General features: G+C 38.5%; 1 protein-coding gene across 12 annotated transcripts in view; it reads left to right on the top strand.

The window, feature by feature from the left end:
- TPST1 (tyrosylprotein sulfotransferase 1) overlaps nucleotides 1-14,521 on the top strand; it is a 42,695-nt gene that overhangs the window by 11,085 nt on the left and 17,089 nt on the right. For 2 of the 12 annotated variants that reach the window (XM_026861657.1, XM_026861647.1), the window contains exons 1-5: nucleotides 1-80; nucleotides 4,442-4,539; nucleotides 5,077-5,178; nucleotides 7,123-7,239; nucleotides 8,549-9,490. In XM_026861657.1, the coding sequence (XP_026717458.1) occupies nucleotides 8,646-9,490 (845 nt within the window). In that variant the 5' untranslated portion in view covers nucleotides 1-80; nucleotides 4,442-4,539; nucleotides 5,077-5,178; nucleotides 7,123-7,239; nucleotides 8,549-8,645. Of the gene's footprint in view, nucleotides 81-174; nucleotides 409-4,441; nucleotides 4,548-5,076; nucleotides 5,179-7,122; nucleotides 7,240-8,548; nucleotides 9,491-14,521 lie in introns of those variants that run through there. The other 10 variants (XM_026861658.1, XM_026861659.1, XM_026861651.1 and 7 more) reach the window with 9 other exon arrangements.

The following is a 14,521-nucleotide window of genomic DNA, read 5'->3' as shown; positions in this document are numbered from 1 at the left end:
AGCGCCCGAGGATGCGCGGCGGGGCCCACTCGCCGCTTCCCGCCGGTGCCGTGGCGGGGTGCGAGGCGGATCCGAGCCGGGTAAATCGGAAAGTTTCCGTACGGGCGGGCTAACTTGCTTAAAGAGCTCCCAGCGCTTCTGGTGTCTTTGTTCAGCAGCTGAGATGTGTCGGGGGAGGCTGGCGGGGGCTGCGCCGCCGCGGGGGAGGCACCCGGGGACGGATTCACCGCGCTGCGTTCACAGCTGCAAACACGACGGGTTTGGTACGAGGTGTAAGCGTTCCGGCAGTAGTTCTTCTGTAGCAGTAGACTTGACCCGGCTCGTCGCTGGAAGGAGTTTTGCTGGTGGTATTACTGGAAGAAGGCATTCGCATATGTTATGGTGAACGTGTTGTGCACATTTTGGTCGGTCTGTATCTTTTTAGTGTTATTAAGCAGTTTGATTCTATTGAAGTACCTTGTATAATGGAGTGCAGAAATCCCTCTTGGGAGGCACAGCGCGCATAAAAGTGCACGGAACAGTAGCTCGTTTGCTATTAGTGTGCTACTGACTTTTTCCTCTTTTTTTTTTTTTTTTTAAGTATAAATGTTGAGCTTAAACCTATGTGCGTTGCCGATAAAATTCCTTTTGTTGTACTATTCTCCAGCTGTAACTGTAGTGCTTAACAAATGCTACCTATTCTTGCATTAACTGGGAGCATGTTGTTAACTGGTTTTTGATCATTCCATATGCAAATCCAATGTATTATATCGGTAGGTAGAGCAGAATATGTACAGTCCTTTTGCTTTCATTTGAAGTAGAACATTTTAACTAAATGTACCTTAAATTTATCTTAGAGGTCTTAAATGTTGAAAAACCTGAAAATACTGAATTTTGAGTGCTCTGGAAACCTTATTAGCTGGTTTGGATCAGGTATGTTTTTTCTCTTGCTTGTTAAGAAAGCTTGTAAGTGTTAGATCTAGAGGGACAAATGCTTCTGAATTTCTCTTTATACACACACATATATTTGTGTGTATATATATTTATTTAGCAGATTATGGAGAAAGTGTTTTTTTGGGAGGGTTTAACTGGTAAAAGGGTACGGCTTGCTTCATCATTTACCTATTGATTATATGAGGGAAATGCATAAATATGAGCTCAACTTTTTTAAATCCTTGTAATGTGATTGTACTAGAAATTATGGAATTATTACATAATTGTATGCAGTCTTCCCCAATATGGAAACTTTGGATTCAGAAGTGGTCTATGGCTGTGAAAGTTAATTGGCCACTTACAGTTTTTCAGAGCTTCAGATTAAAAAAAAAAAAAAGCCAGAAACAACCCAAAAAAACTCAAAAAAAGGAGTGTAGGTTCAAAGGAATGCAGATGTGTGAACAACATTCCCTTATAGTTCACACTGTAGGAACTATAAGGGAATGTTGTTCACACATCTGCATTTCCTTATACTAATTTTGTCCAACTTTGTCTTACCATTCATCTTGTCAAACCACTCTGCGTGAAGACTGGCTTCACTAGGTCTAGTTGGCTCTCTTTCATCCCAGATGCTTTCTGCCAGGTGGCTTACTGCTTATTTCTTTGTAGAGATGAATAGAAATTGCTCATTTTATTTGTTGTATAACTAATGGGGGGAGAAAGCTAGAGAAAACAGCTGCAGTGCTTGAGAGCCACGATGACTTAAAAAGCTGAAGACGGACTTGGTACTGAAGGCTTCTTGATTTTTATTTCTAGTTTTGCTGAGTATTTTGCTTGGAGTTTGATTGCTTGTGCTGTACTTTGACATTCCTGTCAGCTTCTGTTATGTGAATGGTAGTAATACATGATACCTTGTCTTTGGGGAAATCATTAAGGTGATTGTGCAGACATTGCTTTGAAGGCATAAAAATGCTTCCTGAATACTTAAATGATTTTTGAAACATTCTTTTAAATGAGCTTAAGGTGGTTTGGATAGCTTCTTGAAGTGGTATACTGTGAATATTTCAGTCGTGTTCCTTGGTGTTGTGCTATACCATTATCATGTAACTGTTAGCTTTCCTATGCAATCTTCTTTGTGGTGAACAAAGACGAACAACCAGAAACAAACCAGTTCATTGAAGGAAAGGGTTTATGGAATTCCTTTCTTTAACTTTCATTTAGGAATGCTGAAAGACTAATGTATGCAAAGTCGTCTTACTTGGACTGTTTGATAACTTCCCCTAAGAAATATATTTTCACTAGTATATTGTATATATAAACAATATATAAGTATATTGTTTTGAAGATGATTCTTGAGAATTTTCAATATCTGCTGCCTTTCTGATACTTATTTTTACAGAGGCAAAGTGAAGGTGCAAAAAGAGACAAGGATGATACTGACATGGTTGATGCTTGCTTCTTTAAGTCCTAGCAGCATTTTTCTTTCTCCTTCTGCAGTCAAGAGCAGAGTGTGACAATGGTTAACAATAGTGTAGGCTTTTTTTCCCCTTCAATTTAGCTACCTTGCCACTGTAACGTGAATTTCCTGTTCAGATTTATACCACAAGCTTTGGGTGTAGTAGTCAGACTGCAGTTGTGCACCTGAACGCATCTCAACTGTGAGAATCTTATTTCTGGCATCTGTATTTTGGAGTCTACTGCAGAAAGCCATGGGGGGTGTGTGTGGCGGTGTCATGGCCCTACAGACTAAGAGATTGAGTAGACCTTCTAAATAGGAAAAGAAAATCATAGGAACATGGTAGGAGGACATGAGGGTAAACTGTAAAAATGTGAGGGGAAAAACAACTTTCCAGCAGTATGAACTCTAGCACTCTTCCCCTCTGTCCTAAGTGTGATCTTTCCTCCCAGCAGAGTTCTCCAGAAGCGCTGAGGTCGAACACTGTGAGAACGCTTGGACAGATGCAGGAACAAGATGTACTCACAGAGATCTTAAGTAGTGCTACTATACTTGCTCTTCCTAGAAAGAGATCTGGTAATCAAAATCTGAGCCACAAGTTCAAGAGATGGAAGCAGAGGACTAGCTAATCACTGAAAAATGCTTTACATAAATGTGGGTTGGGGTTTTTTTTTGAGGTGAATAATGCCAGTGTTGCTCTCCTGTCAGCTTAGCCTTGGTAAAATCTTCCTGGTTGAACATGAGAAGGGAGATGTTCATCAGTCGTTCCGGGCTCCAAAGTAAAGTCTGAGCTCTGGAGCTTATGAGGATTTCTTATTATTGGGCAGTAATGGATCATCTTTTTTTCTCCTAACAGGGAGTGCTTTAAACTACAAAACTTAAACTGTTCTAATACAAACAAATGACTTCTTGACTAAGCTAGAAAATCTTCAACATTTTTTGGATGAACTTGAGGAAAAAGGTCTTGACCTGCTGCATGTAGCAGGAGGGGAGTAGGGAGAGAATTAGTGTGTGCAGAAGGAAGAAACAAAGCAGTCATTGCTTTGCTAACATCATCTTGTGGGTGACTCAGAGGCCTGATTTTTCTGGGAATAAAATTCAGTGACATACACTTTTGCTTAGCTGCACATTCTCATACTGAAACTTGTAGATCCTGACTGTCTTTCTTTTGAGTTGCACTGAAGTCTTTCTAGGAATTAGTTTTAGTCTGTCATTTGAAACTTGCTGCTAAACACCTTCTCTACCATTCTAGTCATCTTCAACTTCCTCAGCTTACGACTGTGTTGTGTGTGTGTGAGGGGGTTGTTTGGTTTAGGTGGGGGTTTTTTAGTGTTTTGTTTTGAAGCATTTTTATTAGGAGTTGTTTGTGCTTTTAGGTGGAGTGGCACTCCGCACTTCTCGGGTCATAGCGGGTAAAAATGCCGCAGTTTTTCAAAGCTCTAATTAAATGATGACAAGGGATTGCTGATTACCTTGTTGTGATTTTTAAATGATGTCAATTTAGTTGCTGTTAACAGCAGAACATTAATGACTTGTAATGATCCTTCAGGTTGATAGATGTGATCCAGAGTGCTTATTCATTCACGTAGAGGAGGGAGAGGTGGGGTTTATTTGCAAGCTACTAGAAGGGCAGTAACTTACACATGTCATACTTGTCCTAGAGAGCTTTATAGGTAACTTCAGGCACAGAAGGGGATTTGCTGGCTTGTAGAATAGATTAGTTTGCTGAGAAGTGCTGTTTCTGACTGCTCCTTGGCTGTTTTCCTGATGTACAAAGTCCAGGTCTTGCAACTGCCATGAACTGTGGCATGCTCCAGGTATTGTTTCCAGGCAAAAACACCCGAAACGATAGTACAGAAGGTCGTAGGAGAGCTTAATACTAGCTCTTTATGGTCTTGCAGTCTTTGGCATCTTTCAATTAACAGAATTACTGTATCAAATAAAAGCATCTGTCATTCCTTGGTGTGGGATTTTGTTACATGGATGAGTTTTTGGTTTTGTAGGCGAGTGGTCAATACTTGCAGCAGTTTAGGAAACCTACTCACAGACTGCAACCCTTATTTGCATTCACAGCTGAAACTGCGCTGGGAGTGAGTCGTCATTCTGCTTTACCCAACCTGTGAATTGAGGATTTCAGCCTTCAGTCAACGGGCTTTCCTCCAATACTGCTGGTATTTGCGTTTTGTTTTTGTTTGATTTTAAAAATTATGTTCTATTTTAATTATATTCTAATATAAATGGTCAGTGGAAAACAGTTAATGCACTCGGTCTTGAGATGTTCTTCTCTAGTGATCGCTAACTTTTGTTAGTGTCTTCAAAGAGTAGTTTTTAGTTTGGAAGATTAAGATTTTTGTGGAGGGCTTTTTTTTTTTTTTTAAATGAGTTTTGTGGAATTTACTCTAACTGAATGTTAGGGATTGTATGAAGTGTAAATATTTGCAGGTCTTATGTACTCTGTGGCAAAATACTGTTTCTGTTGTGTTAGCTCTTCTCTTGAACGAGTGCTGATTTTTAACTAAATCTTTACTGTATCTAAAGCATTTAAAGAGATTCTATGTACTACTTGCTAGTTTTAAGAAGAACAGTTTCCTCTTCCCTAATTAAAAGTTTGATCTGCATGCTGAATCTGTTCAGGAGAGAGACTTTCTGATTTTTGGTGCTGTGGAAGTATAGACTGCGTGATTTATTTTTTTTTCTTTCTGTTTGAGCACTGTTCAGATGACCTCCACTTAAATTTCTGGGACTTTGTTTCTTTTAATGGCCAGTTATTAAAGTGCAGTTAAAGCCAGCGCTTCAGCAAAGAGGGATATGTAAGTAGAATGAAACTTGTTACGGAGGATGAATTGATTAGTGGTGATCTGGCAAGAGAGCGTGGGAGAGTTCTTTGGCCGTTTTATATAAAAAGAAGTGAATTAATCCTTAAATTATTATTCCAGCTTAATTTTGGTAACAAAGACTAAAACCTGAACTTTGAGTGTAGTATTGTGACAACTGTTGATTGGAATAAGCTTTGTTAGTGTGAAGGGGCAAGAACCTGCTCACAGCTCAGCAACTGGCTCTCTTGGATGCATGGCAAGAGAAAAATATTGCCGTGACAGATGCCTGCATGAGGAATTCCCTTCCTCCCTCTTCTGCCCCTGCAGTGCCATGGACCTAAGTGGGAATTCTGTCCTCTGTCTGCACAGCTTCATAAAACAGGGACTGCAAAGCGCGGGGCGCTTGGCTGCTGAGAGTTGCAGCAGAACCAGCAGGGCAGCCTGACTCCTGCCGCCAACCGGTTTGTGAAGGCCAGTGTCTGGTGAGGGACAGGATCCGGAGAGTGTCGCTCAGATGGTGACTTGAAAACTTCTGAGTCAGTGACTGCATTTATGTGAAGGAAGAGGTTAAGTGGATAATGTTTTGGAGAGAGGGTAGAGAGTAGGCATAAGCATGTTCCTCATTCAGGAAGGTGCTGTGCTTTGCTGGCAAAGATGGAACAGCTTTGAAGAAGCCAGTCATTTAAAATGTTGGTGGTACCTCAGTACTTGGAGTTCCTCACAACTAGAAGCATCTGTGATTCATACTGTTCAGTGAGTTATTTCAGCCCTGAAAAGCAAGCTCTTATTTAAAATTTCAGTTAGAGCACTAATTTCATTTGAATTTTGAGTCAGTTTTTAGCCTACCTCATCTGAAAATCCAAAGCTGTTGAACTAACTACAGAATACATGTAGAACAACTGTCTATTCCATTTGTAACAGTTAATGTAAAAGTAAAGATACAGTGTGCAGGTTGGTGTGAACAGATCAAGTCATCCAGGCAGCAGAGCAGATTTATCTAAGCCAGTGTTGGATACAACCCGCTGCTCTTCACTGTAAGACATGGCATATTATTAGTCCCCCTTGTAAATGTCTACACTGAAATTCAACAGACAGATTTGTAAATCTTTGTTTCTATCTGAAGGCTTTGTTCAGATTCATATACGTGTCCAGAAATCATCTAATAGAGTCTTTGATTTTCTTCTTATCTGTAAAAATGAAAATCTTAGAAATAATGCAATTTACAGAATCCAAAATGAAAAAAATATAATTAAAAACGTGTATCTTGGTTTCAGATTTAATCTCCTTTTATTACAGCTTGGAGAAATAACTTTTTAGAATTTAAAAAAAGGGGTTATATAAAATATTTACTAATAGGCATGTTAGCTGTGCGAACCCTTAATTGTAATATATTTCTAATTTGTTTTTAAATACTGTGTTATTGTAGAAAGTAGTACCATACTTATTTGAAAAAAAACCTTACAGGAGAAAAGCATTGGCTTTTGATGTCATAAAATTCACTTTATTAAAAAATTGTTCGGTTGCACAATAATCATTACTGCTTAAATTGTAGATTAGAAAGCAGAATGAAAGCCATGTTATTGATACCTCACAAAGTCGACCAGCGGTCATGCTTGATTTGCCTTTTCTTTTTTTGTAATAGTTGTGAGGGTTTAAAATGGACTGATTAATTTAAATGCCATATTGTACAACCAGGAAGAAGATTGTACTATAAGTTAATTTTTTTTATAGTATATTTTTCTATTCTGTGCTATACCTATGAAATGAGTATAACCATAAACTTCATTAATATGGGCTGCCATATTGCTTTACGAAGCATAGTTGCCTTACTGTTATCACTACTTTAGATTTGCTACGTGGGTTCTTGCCATAAACCTTTCAATGTAGTAACCATATTTTCAATTTCTTAACTATGAAGTGTTACATTTTGTCTTGGAGGGAGAAGACTCTTGCTGTCTTACAAGCACAAATGGTTATCTAGATGAAGTAGAAGAGACTATAAGAAAGAGCAAGCTTGCTAGCACTACTTAAAAGGAATCCAAACCTTATTTGAAGGTAGAATGCAGTATATACTTTATTCTGGCAGTGCTTTATACATGATTTAAGATTATGCAATTCTTTAACTCTTCGTTTTTTTGCCTTGGGGTGCTGATTGAGAAGAGGGTCTATTTTTGTTTCTTCCGAATTTAGTCAGTTGTTCAGTATTTCAGCTAACATTTCTGTGGAGTTCAAAACACTGCATAAAATGTGAGGGGGAAGGTTAGTGGTGTGTTCTGTTGGGGTTTTTTCTATCAACGAAATAATTAATGATTATGGTTATGTTGGGTTTGGGATTTGGGTGGGTTTGGTTTTATTTTAAGAGAAATATCTCTAAGGGCCAAATTTTAGGTAAAGAAATAAAGGAAAGTTAGGATAAAATAATTTTCTTTTGTTTATTGTGCTTTGTATTATCTGGATAATGGGATAGATGACAATTTTAAAGTCAGCATGGCTTGATTCCTTTGTTGTTGTTCTTATTTAAATCAAGGCTGATCTTAGTTTTGATCTTAGTCAACTTTAATCCTGGATTGTGTTTGTACTTTTTAATGACTATATAATTTAATCAAAGCTTCCCTTGAAGTAAAAATTGAAGTTTCCCTTACTTGCAAACTGTTTTTCTTCATTGCTTAAAGGCCTTGATTAAATTGGATGCTGTCAGTGCTGATATGTAACTATGAAACATCTTTTACTATCATCTTGTATCCTGTGAGGCAAAGAAAGCATTTCAAGCCAAGCGGGAAATAATGCAGTTATGTGAAAATGTGACAATGAGCAGGGTACTGCTACCATCTATTCAGCAAGCCAGAGTCATTCTAATACTTAAAGTCTTCCGTGATTTCTAACATGGTTTGTGTGGGGTGTCTTGTTGATTTGTTTTTATCTGGGTGACTAGCTCAGAGAGGTCATATTTTCAGTCTTTTAATTTTTTTTCTCTGTAAAACCTCAAGTAAAGAAGAGTGGTTTTGTAATTACTTTTTTGATGTGTAGTCCCTTGTATAAATTATGTCTTTTCTTGACCATAAAGTTTAGCAGTAGCTATCCAGAATTCTTTGAGTTGTTCAAATTGAATTTTTTCAAATACGTTGTTAAAATATACCAGCAAACTTCTCTGTAAATAGTAATTATAGTTATGAATCTTGTTTAGTGTTGCTTCTATGGGTAAACAAAGAGGCTTTTTATTACAGGATGATCATGTTTAGACTTTGCATTTACTGGTCTTAATGCAACACCAGGAGATGATTGTTCTACTGAATGCTGTCAGGTATTTCTGTTGATTTATTTCTTAACAGACTTCTAAATTTATTTTTTTTTTCCCCTTTGCCAGACCTTAATTTATTTTGGATTAGGCTTCCCATGGCATGTGAACTAGAAGATAATTTGAAATAGAAGACCTTTATTTTGAAGTGACAGTCTTTATCAAAATGGTTGGAAAACTCAAACAGAACTTGCTATTAGCATGTCTGGTGATCAGTTCAGTGACAGTGTTTTATTTGGGCCAACACGCTATGGAGTGTCACCATCGAATAGAAGAACGCAGTCAGCCTGTGAGGATGGAAAGTGTGAGAAGCACAGTAAGAACTGCTTCCAATGTAAATGCAAGCAAAACCTTTGCTTACAACAAAGACATGCCTTTAATATTTATTGGAGGAGTTCCTCGAAGTGGCACTACCTTAATGCGTGCCATGCTTGATGCCCATCCGGATATTCGATGTGGAGAAGAGACAAGGGTAATCCCACGAATTCTGGCAGTTAAGCAGATGTGGGCTAGATCAAGCAAAGAGAAGATCCGACTGGATGAAGCTGGAGTCACAGATGAGGTTCTGGACTCAGCCATGCAAGCATTTTTATTGGAAATCATTGTCAAACATGGGGAGCCTGCTCCATATTTGTGTAACAAAGATCCTTTTGCTTTAAAATCCTTAACTTATCTTGCTAGAATTTTCCCCAATGCCAGATTTCTTCTAATGGTACGGGATGGTCGTGCATCAGTGCATTCCATGATATCTAGAAAAGTGACAATAGCTGGATTTGACCTGAACAGCTACAGGGACTGCTTGACCAAGTGGAATCGTGCTATAGAAACTATGTATAACCAATGTATGGAGGTTGGTTTTGAAAGGTGTATGCTGGTACATTACGAACAACTTGTATTGCATCCTGAAAGATGGATGAGAACTCTCTTAAAGTTTCTTCGCATCCCGTGGAACCAGGCAGTGCTGCACCATGAAGAAATGATTGGAAAAGCAGGGGGTGTTTCTCTTTCAAAGTGAGTATGAGCCTTTTTCCTTTACCTTGTATTGTTCTAAGACGTAAAATGATACATTTTTGCGTATAAAAGACTACTCATAACTTGGTTTCAGTTTCTAAGTAGCTAGTGATATCTCAGGAAGCTGATTTATGATGCATATTATCTGAAAAATAATAATTGTTAACTAATGTTGTTCAATCTCAGATTGCTCCCGCTAAGCAACTGTCCCTCTAACATGTGTATGGAGCATATGAATGAACTTTTAATTAATTGTCAATCTACCTTGAATTTGGTTCTCTAGTATCAGCCTCACTTCCAGTATAGCTTTGCTTTTCTTTGTGCCCAGAAATAAAGGTGGTCTGTTTTACCTAGACTGATGTTATTCATCCTAGCAAGATCACCCGTTTGATTCAGGCACTTTAAGTATTGTTGTCAATGCAAGAATGGCCTTCGAGTTACGTTTGCCAAGATCATCCTCTTCCAGGAAACTTGAGAAGCAGTTCCAACAAAATAGAAAGCAGAATTGGCATGCTTTTCTCTTGGCATGTGCTCCTAAAAGGACAGGCATTTCGAATAAAATTAACCTTGTTGTAAGCAAATCTCTCAGTATTCTGTTGTACCATCTGTGCACCTGATTTTAGCTACCTTCAGAAACCAAAATCTGCTCTGCTTAGAAAGGCTAAATAGGTATTGTGAAAAGAATAAGTTCATTCTCCAGTTAAACTACTCTGGTTTCTTTGCCACTATTTGCAGCTGAAATACAGAAGCTGGCTAGTCTCTACATTGAAGGGAAAAAGCGTGAATGTTTGAACCTCTCTTCCCATTTTTGCTATGGCAGATAACATCTAGCAGATTGTCTTGTTGAAGTTTCTAAAATATTGATTAAAAAGCCCTCTTCCAGCAGCAGGGCATGCCCAGTTAAATTTCTTGGCTTCTGGTTTTTGAGTATTTGTCACTGGTCAAGGGCTTCTGAGTAATGCAGGCACCTCTCACAGCAAGCCATGTGGGCTGGATAGAGACTACAGTTTTAAAAAATTGTGAGATTTTGTTTGTTTAATGCCTAGGGAAGTGACTGTGGATTTTCTAATGTAGTGAAGGGGAATATGAATTAAAGCATATCATAGAATCATTAGTCAGTGGGTACAAAGAGAACTTGAAACTCAGATAATGGTTATATGTTTACGATCTGGAGGTTTTGCATCACCGTTCCCACTGAAGAAACACAGCCACCACCACTGTGTTCACAGAGCCATCAGGAAGGCATCTCAACCCTTTTTTTTTTTATTGTTCATTTGCAGATTAAAGCCTTCTGATAACATTAACCTGAAGCAGTGTACTGCTGTACGTCTCTGCAAGCTCTACCTGCATGTGGACTTGTCTTTAGTTACCTGTATCGTGTTACTGCTTCACAGTGGCAGCTGAGGGGGGAGTAAACTCACTTTTACTGGTCTAAATAGGTAGTTGCCAAGTTCTGTTAAGTGTCCTGTAAAACTAACAATGCGTAATGTCATTTCCAATAAAATACTACCTTACAGCTTCCAGATTAGCATTTTAAAAAATTAATGGACACCTATATGATGGAAGACAGTAGCCTTATTGAATTCATACAGTTTCAAGTAATATTACCTGCTAAAACTGGTGGAATGGGATGTGAGGAGTTGAGAATACTTGTTCATGTTTCTAAAAATTAGGAAAATGGGTGGTTGAAAGTAAAATGTGGCTTCATGTTTATTTTTGATTCAGACTTTCAAATTTAAGACAAATGAGTATGAAAGTGTTCTTGTGACCTTCAATCTGTTCACAGAATTCTTTATGCTTTTATCATCTCTCATGAGATGATATGTGAAAGTAATTATTTCAGAAGGCTCTGGCAATAGTGGAAAAAGAATGGGTTATTAGTGTTTTGTCTGTGGTGGTTTTTATCTAATCAAATGCCCTTGAAATAGGTGGTGAGATTTGTTTTTCAGTAGCAGGAGACCTTTATAAATTTATAATGATTTCAGTGACTCAGTCTTTCAAGTGCTGCGGAAAAACCAGTGAATATGAAATTCTCTTTGATGTCCATTTTGTGTATTTATATGATACTAATTGAAATTGTGCAGGGAGAGCTTGAGATTTCGCAATTTGATTTCCTTGTACCAGTTAAAACCTCCTGCTTTTGGCATCCCCAGCTCCTCACTGCCCTCTCGTGTGCAAGAGTGCTGTGGATGGGGACGTCTGTCTAGGGAGTCTTTGCCCAGAGCAGGGGGTAACTGCCCAGAAAAATTTACTCTTTGAAAAGATGCTTGCTAGGTAGTTTACTGAGAACTTGAGAATCTGCCACAGCTTATCAAATTTTGACAGCTGAACAAAATACACCTTGCATTACACATAGTTTTCCTTCTATCAGGTTGCATTTGGCTTGTTCTCAGCTGCAGCAAAATTCTTTATGGCTTTGGCTGTTATGCTCTGGGTCAGGTTTAACCAATGTTGTTCTCTTATGACTTAGAATTTCTCTTTGGGTTTACTGGCGAGTGCTCTTCACAGTGTGAATACTACTGTCTTTCAGTTGAAACAACCGCGTTGAACAGTGGAGCTCCATAGTTGGATTAGTAGCTTTCTCCTGCCTGACTTCCCAAAGGCTGGTGATGAAGATCACTTCAGAGAGAATCTAAGGAAATCCAAAATGCTGCTGTTTATTGTAACTCTGTCTTCTCACAGAGCTTTAATTTACCACATGTCTGTTACCAAGTGCTTCAGGCTGTTTCATAATTAGTATATTAAAATCAGAACATTCAAATTATATTGCAGTTTTTACTGGCAGGAGGAGATTGTAGTATCAAATAATCTGTACTGAAATGTGATGTCCATTTAAGTTACCAACACATCGGCCTCTGTAGCATAGTATGGAGAGTATGAAGATCTAGATAAAATTATTTTCCTGTTTGTCTGCAAGGTATTAGATAGGGTAGAAAACCTCTGAAGTCAAAGTCAAAATGAACTACAATTACAATCTGCAAAGCCTGTGATACTGTGAAAAGACTTAAGTGTGCAGAGAAACCTGTTTCAATCATCTTCCACTCACCGTTAAGATTTTCAGATCTTTCAGACAGCCTCAGCATCCACTTCAGAGGCATGATGTCTGCTCAGGTCAGGTCCAACATAAGATGCCTGGGTGTGTTTTAACTGTTGGAGGGTTTTTGAAAAGAAATCTGAGAAGTGTGTGTTGTCTTCAAATATTTAAAAACATTTTGAGAAAGAGATAGCAGTAGTGCTAAAAGATCTTAATAATGATGTTATTACCGAATAACAGAAAGCCAATGTTTAAGAATATATTTTCTGAAATAAAAATTAACTGTCAAACGAAATCTGTATCAGATGAGGGAGGCTTTAGGTCAGTATAAGATGTTTTATTTTCAGTTGTATATAAGTTGTGCGTGCAGGCTATTTCTCTTCCAGAGATGAGCTGGCCACCCAGTGGCTTGCAGAATTCCTCAGGCAGTGAGCTGATTCCATTTTTCTTTTTATTCCAGATTCAGAAACTCTTATGCAATAGTCTGTTAATAGAAATGTTAGATACTAGACTCTCTGTGTTTAAGGTTCTGACTTTGTCTGTCCTCCTGGCTGCTTGATTTGAAGAAACTGTTGGCTGCCTTACTCTCTTCTGCATTTGCTTAGTAATCCCTGCTTTTTCTGCTACTCATGGAGCCCTAGCCTCACCGTTGTTCTGTTTTACTTGGTGTTTTTGCCTCTTATTTTGGTTTTTATTCAGCTGCAAGGAGAAACACTGTAAGGGTTTTAAGGATGTGCACCACAGCATTTGTAGTAGCGGGAAACCTTCTGTGGTTGGAAGTAATTGCCAACGTGGCTGTTCATGGAATGTATTATGGCTGGACTACATGCTATAACTAGTATTGTTAATATATCTCTGGCATTTGCCTCCTAACTGAAAACAGCTGTGGTGACCACTGTTGCAAAGAAATGTCAACCCTTTTATAGCAATTTTCATTAGGCCTATTATGAAAATAGCTGTCTAGGCAAAACTGCTTCAGAATATGCTATTTTTAATACATACATTTCTTTTGATTCTAGTACAGATGTAGATGTATTTGGGGTTAGTCCTGTGTTCCATGTTACCATCTGCTTTCAAAGCTGAAACTGTTCCCGTGGTTTTGTAGCAGTGCCTGGAAGCACTGACCAGGCAGCATCTGCCATATGCATACATAACCAAATTTGCCAAGACTTGGTACATTTTCATGTTTTGCTCTGTTTTTTTGGGTGTTTCTTTCCTTCTGTCCCCAGTCTGTCTTCCCCCATATTCCTCAGATCTTCTTTGATCTGAAGAATCTTTCCCGCGAACTGTATTTTACTTCCTCCCCTAACTGAAAGGACAGAAAAAGATTTAAACAGAAGACCAAATGTGGTATAGCGTATTTTTGAACTGGTGCCTAGGAGCAGCTAAATGTAGTTCCCTGCTTCCCTCTTGCCAGCTATTAATCACCAGGAAGTGTTTCATGCTGAGCTTATTGTTACCAAAGACTAAAATGACAGTGGAGCAAAACATACACATTTTAAATGTGCTTTTACTTCAGGATGAGATATCCATATGTGTATGAATTGGGGTCCTGATTGGTGTATAGCGCCCATTGTTTTGGGGTTCCAGTAAGTAATTAGCTAAGCCTATTACCTAGTTCTCACAGTATCACACTTATGTTTAATGGTCAAATCAATCTGTGGTTTTGGTGAAGGGATTTGGGGCTTGGCTGCCTCTGAGAGGGAGAGGACTGTAAATCTTACCCTTCTCAAACACCTAGTGATAAATCGTTCTTGAGGGTACCAGGCATCGTGGTTCTGAGGATTCCTCCTGACTGTTCTTGTGCTTGTCCTCTGCCTTGCCACTTGGAACTTCTGAAACTCAACTCTTTAACAGTTACTTTCTTGTTAATTTGATGTGAAGTCAGATGCTTATCTTGTAATTAGAGGGATCAAAAAGGCAATGCCCAGACTTTTTAGTTTGCTGTACAGACTTGTGATCTCAGGCCAATAGCCTTCAGGAAGGCTGAAATTTGG

The sequence above is a fragment of the Athene cunicularia genome (genome assembly GCF_003259725.1).
Source record: "Athene cunicularia isolate RWA chromosome 19 unlocalized genomic scaffold, athCun1 chr19_part1, whole genome shotgun sequence".
NCBI lineage: Eukaryota > Metazoa > Chordata > Aves > Strigiformes > Strigidae > Athene > Athene cunicularia.
The sequence above is the reverse complement of the archived record's forward strand: the minus strand, read 5'-3'. Positions and strand labels throughout refer to the sequence as shown.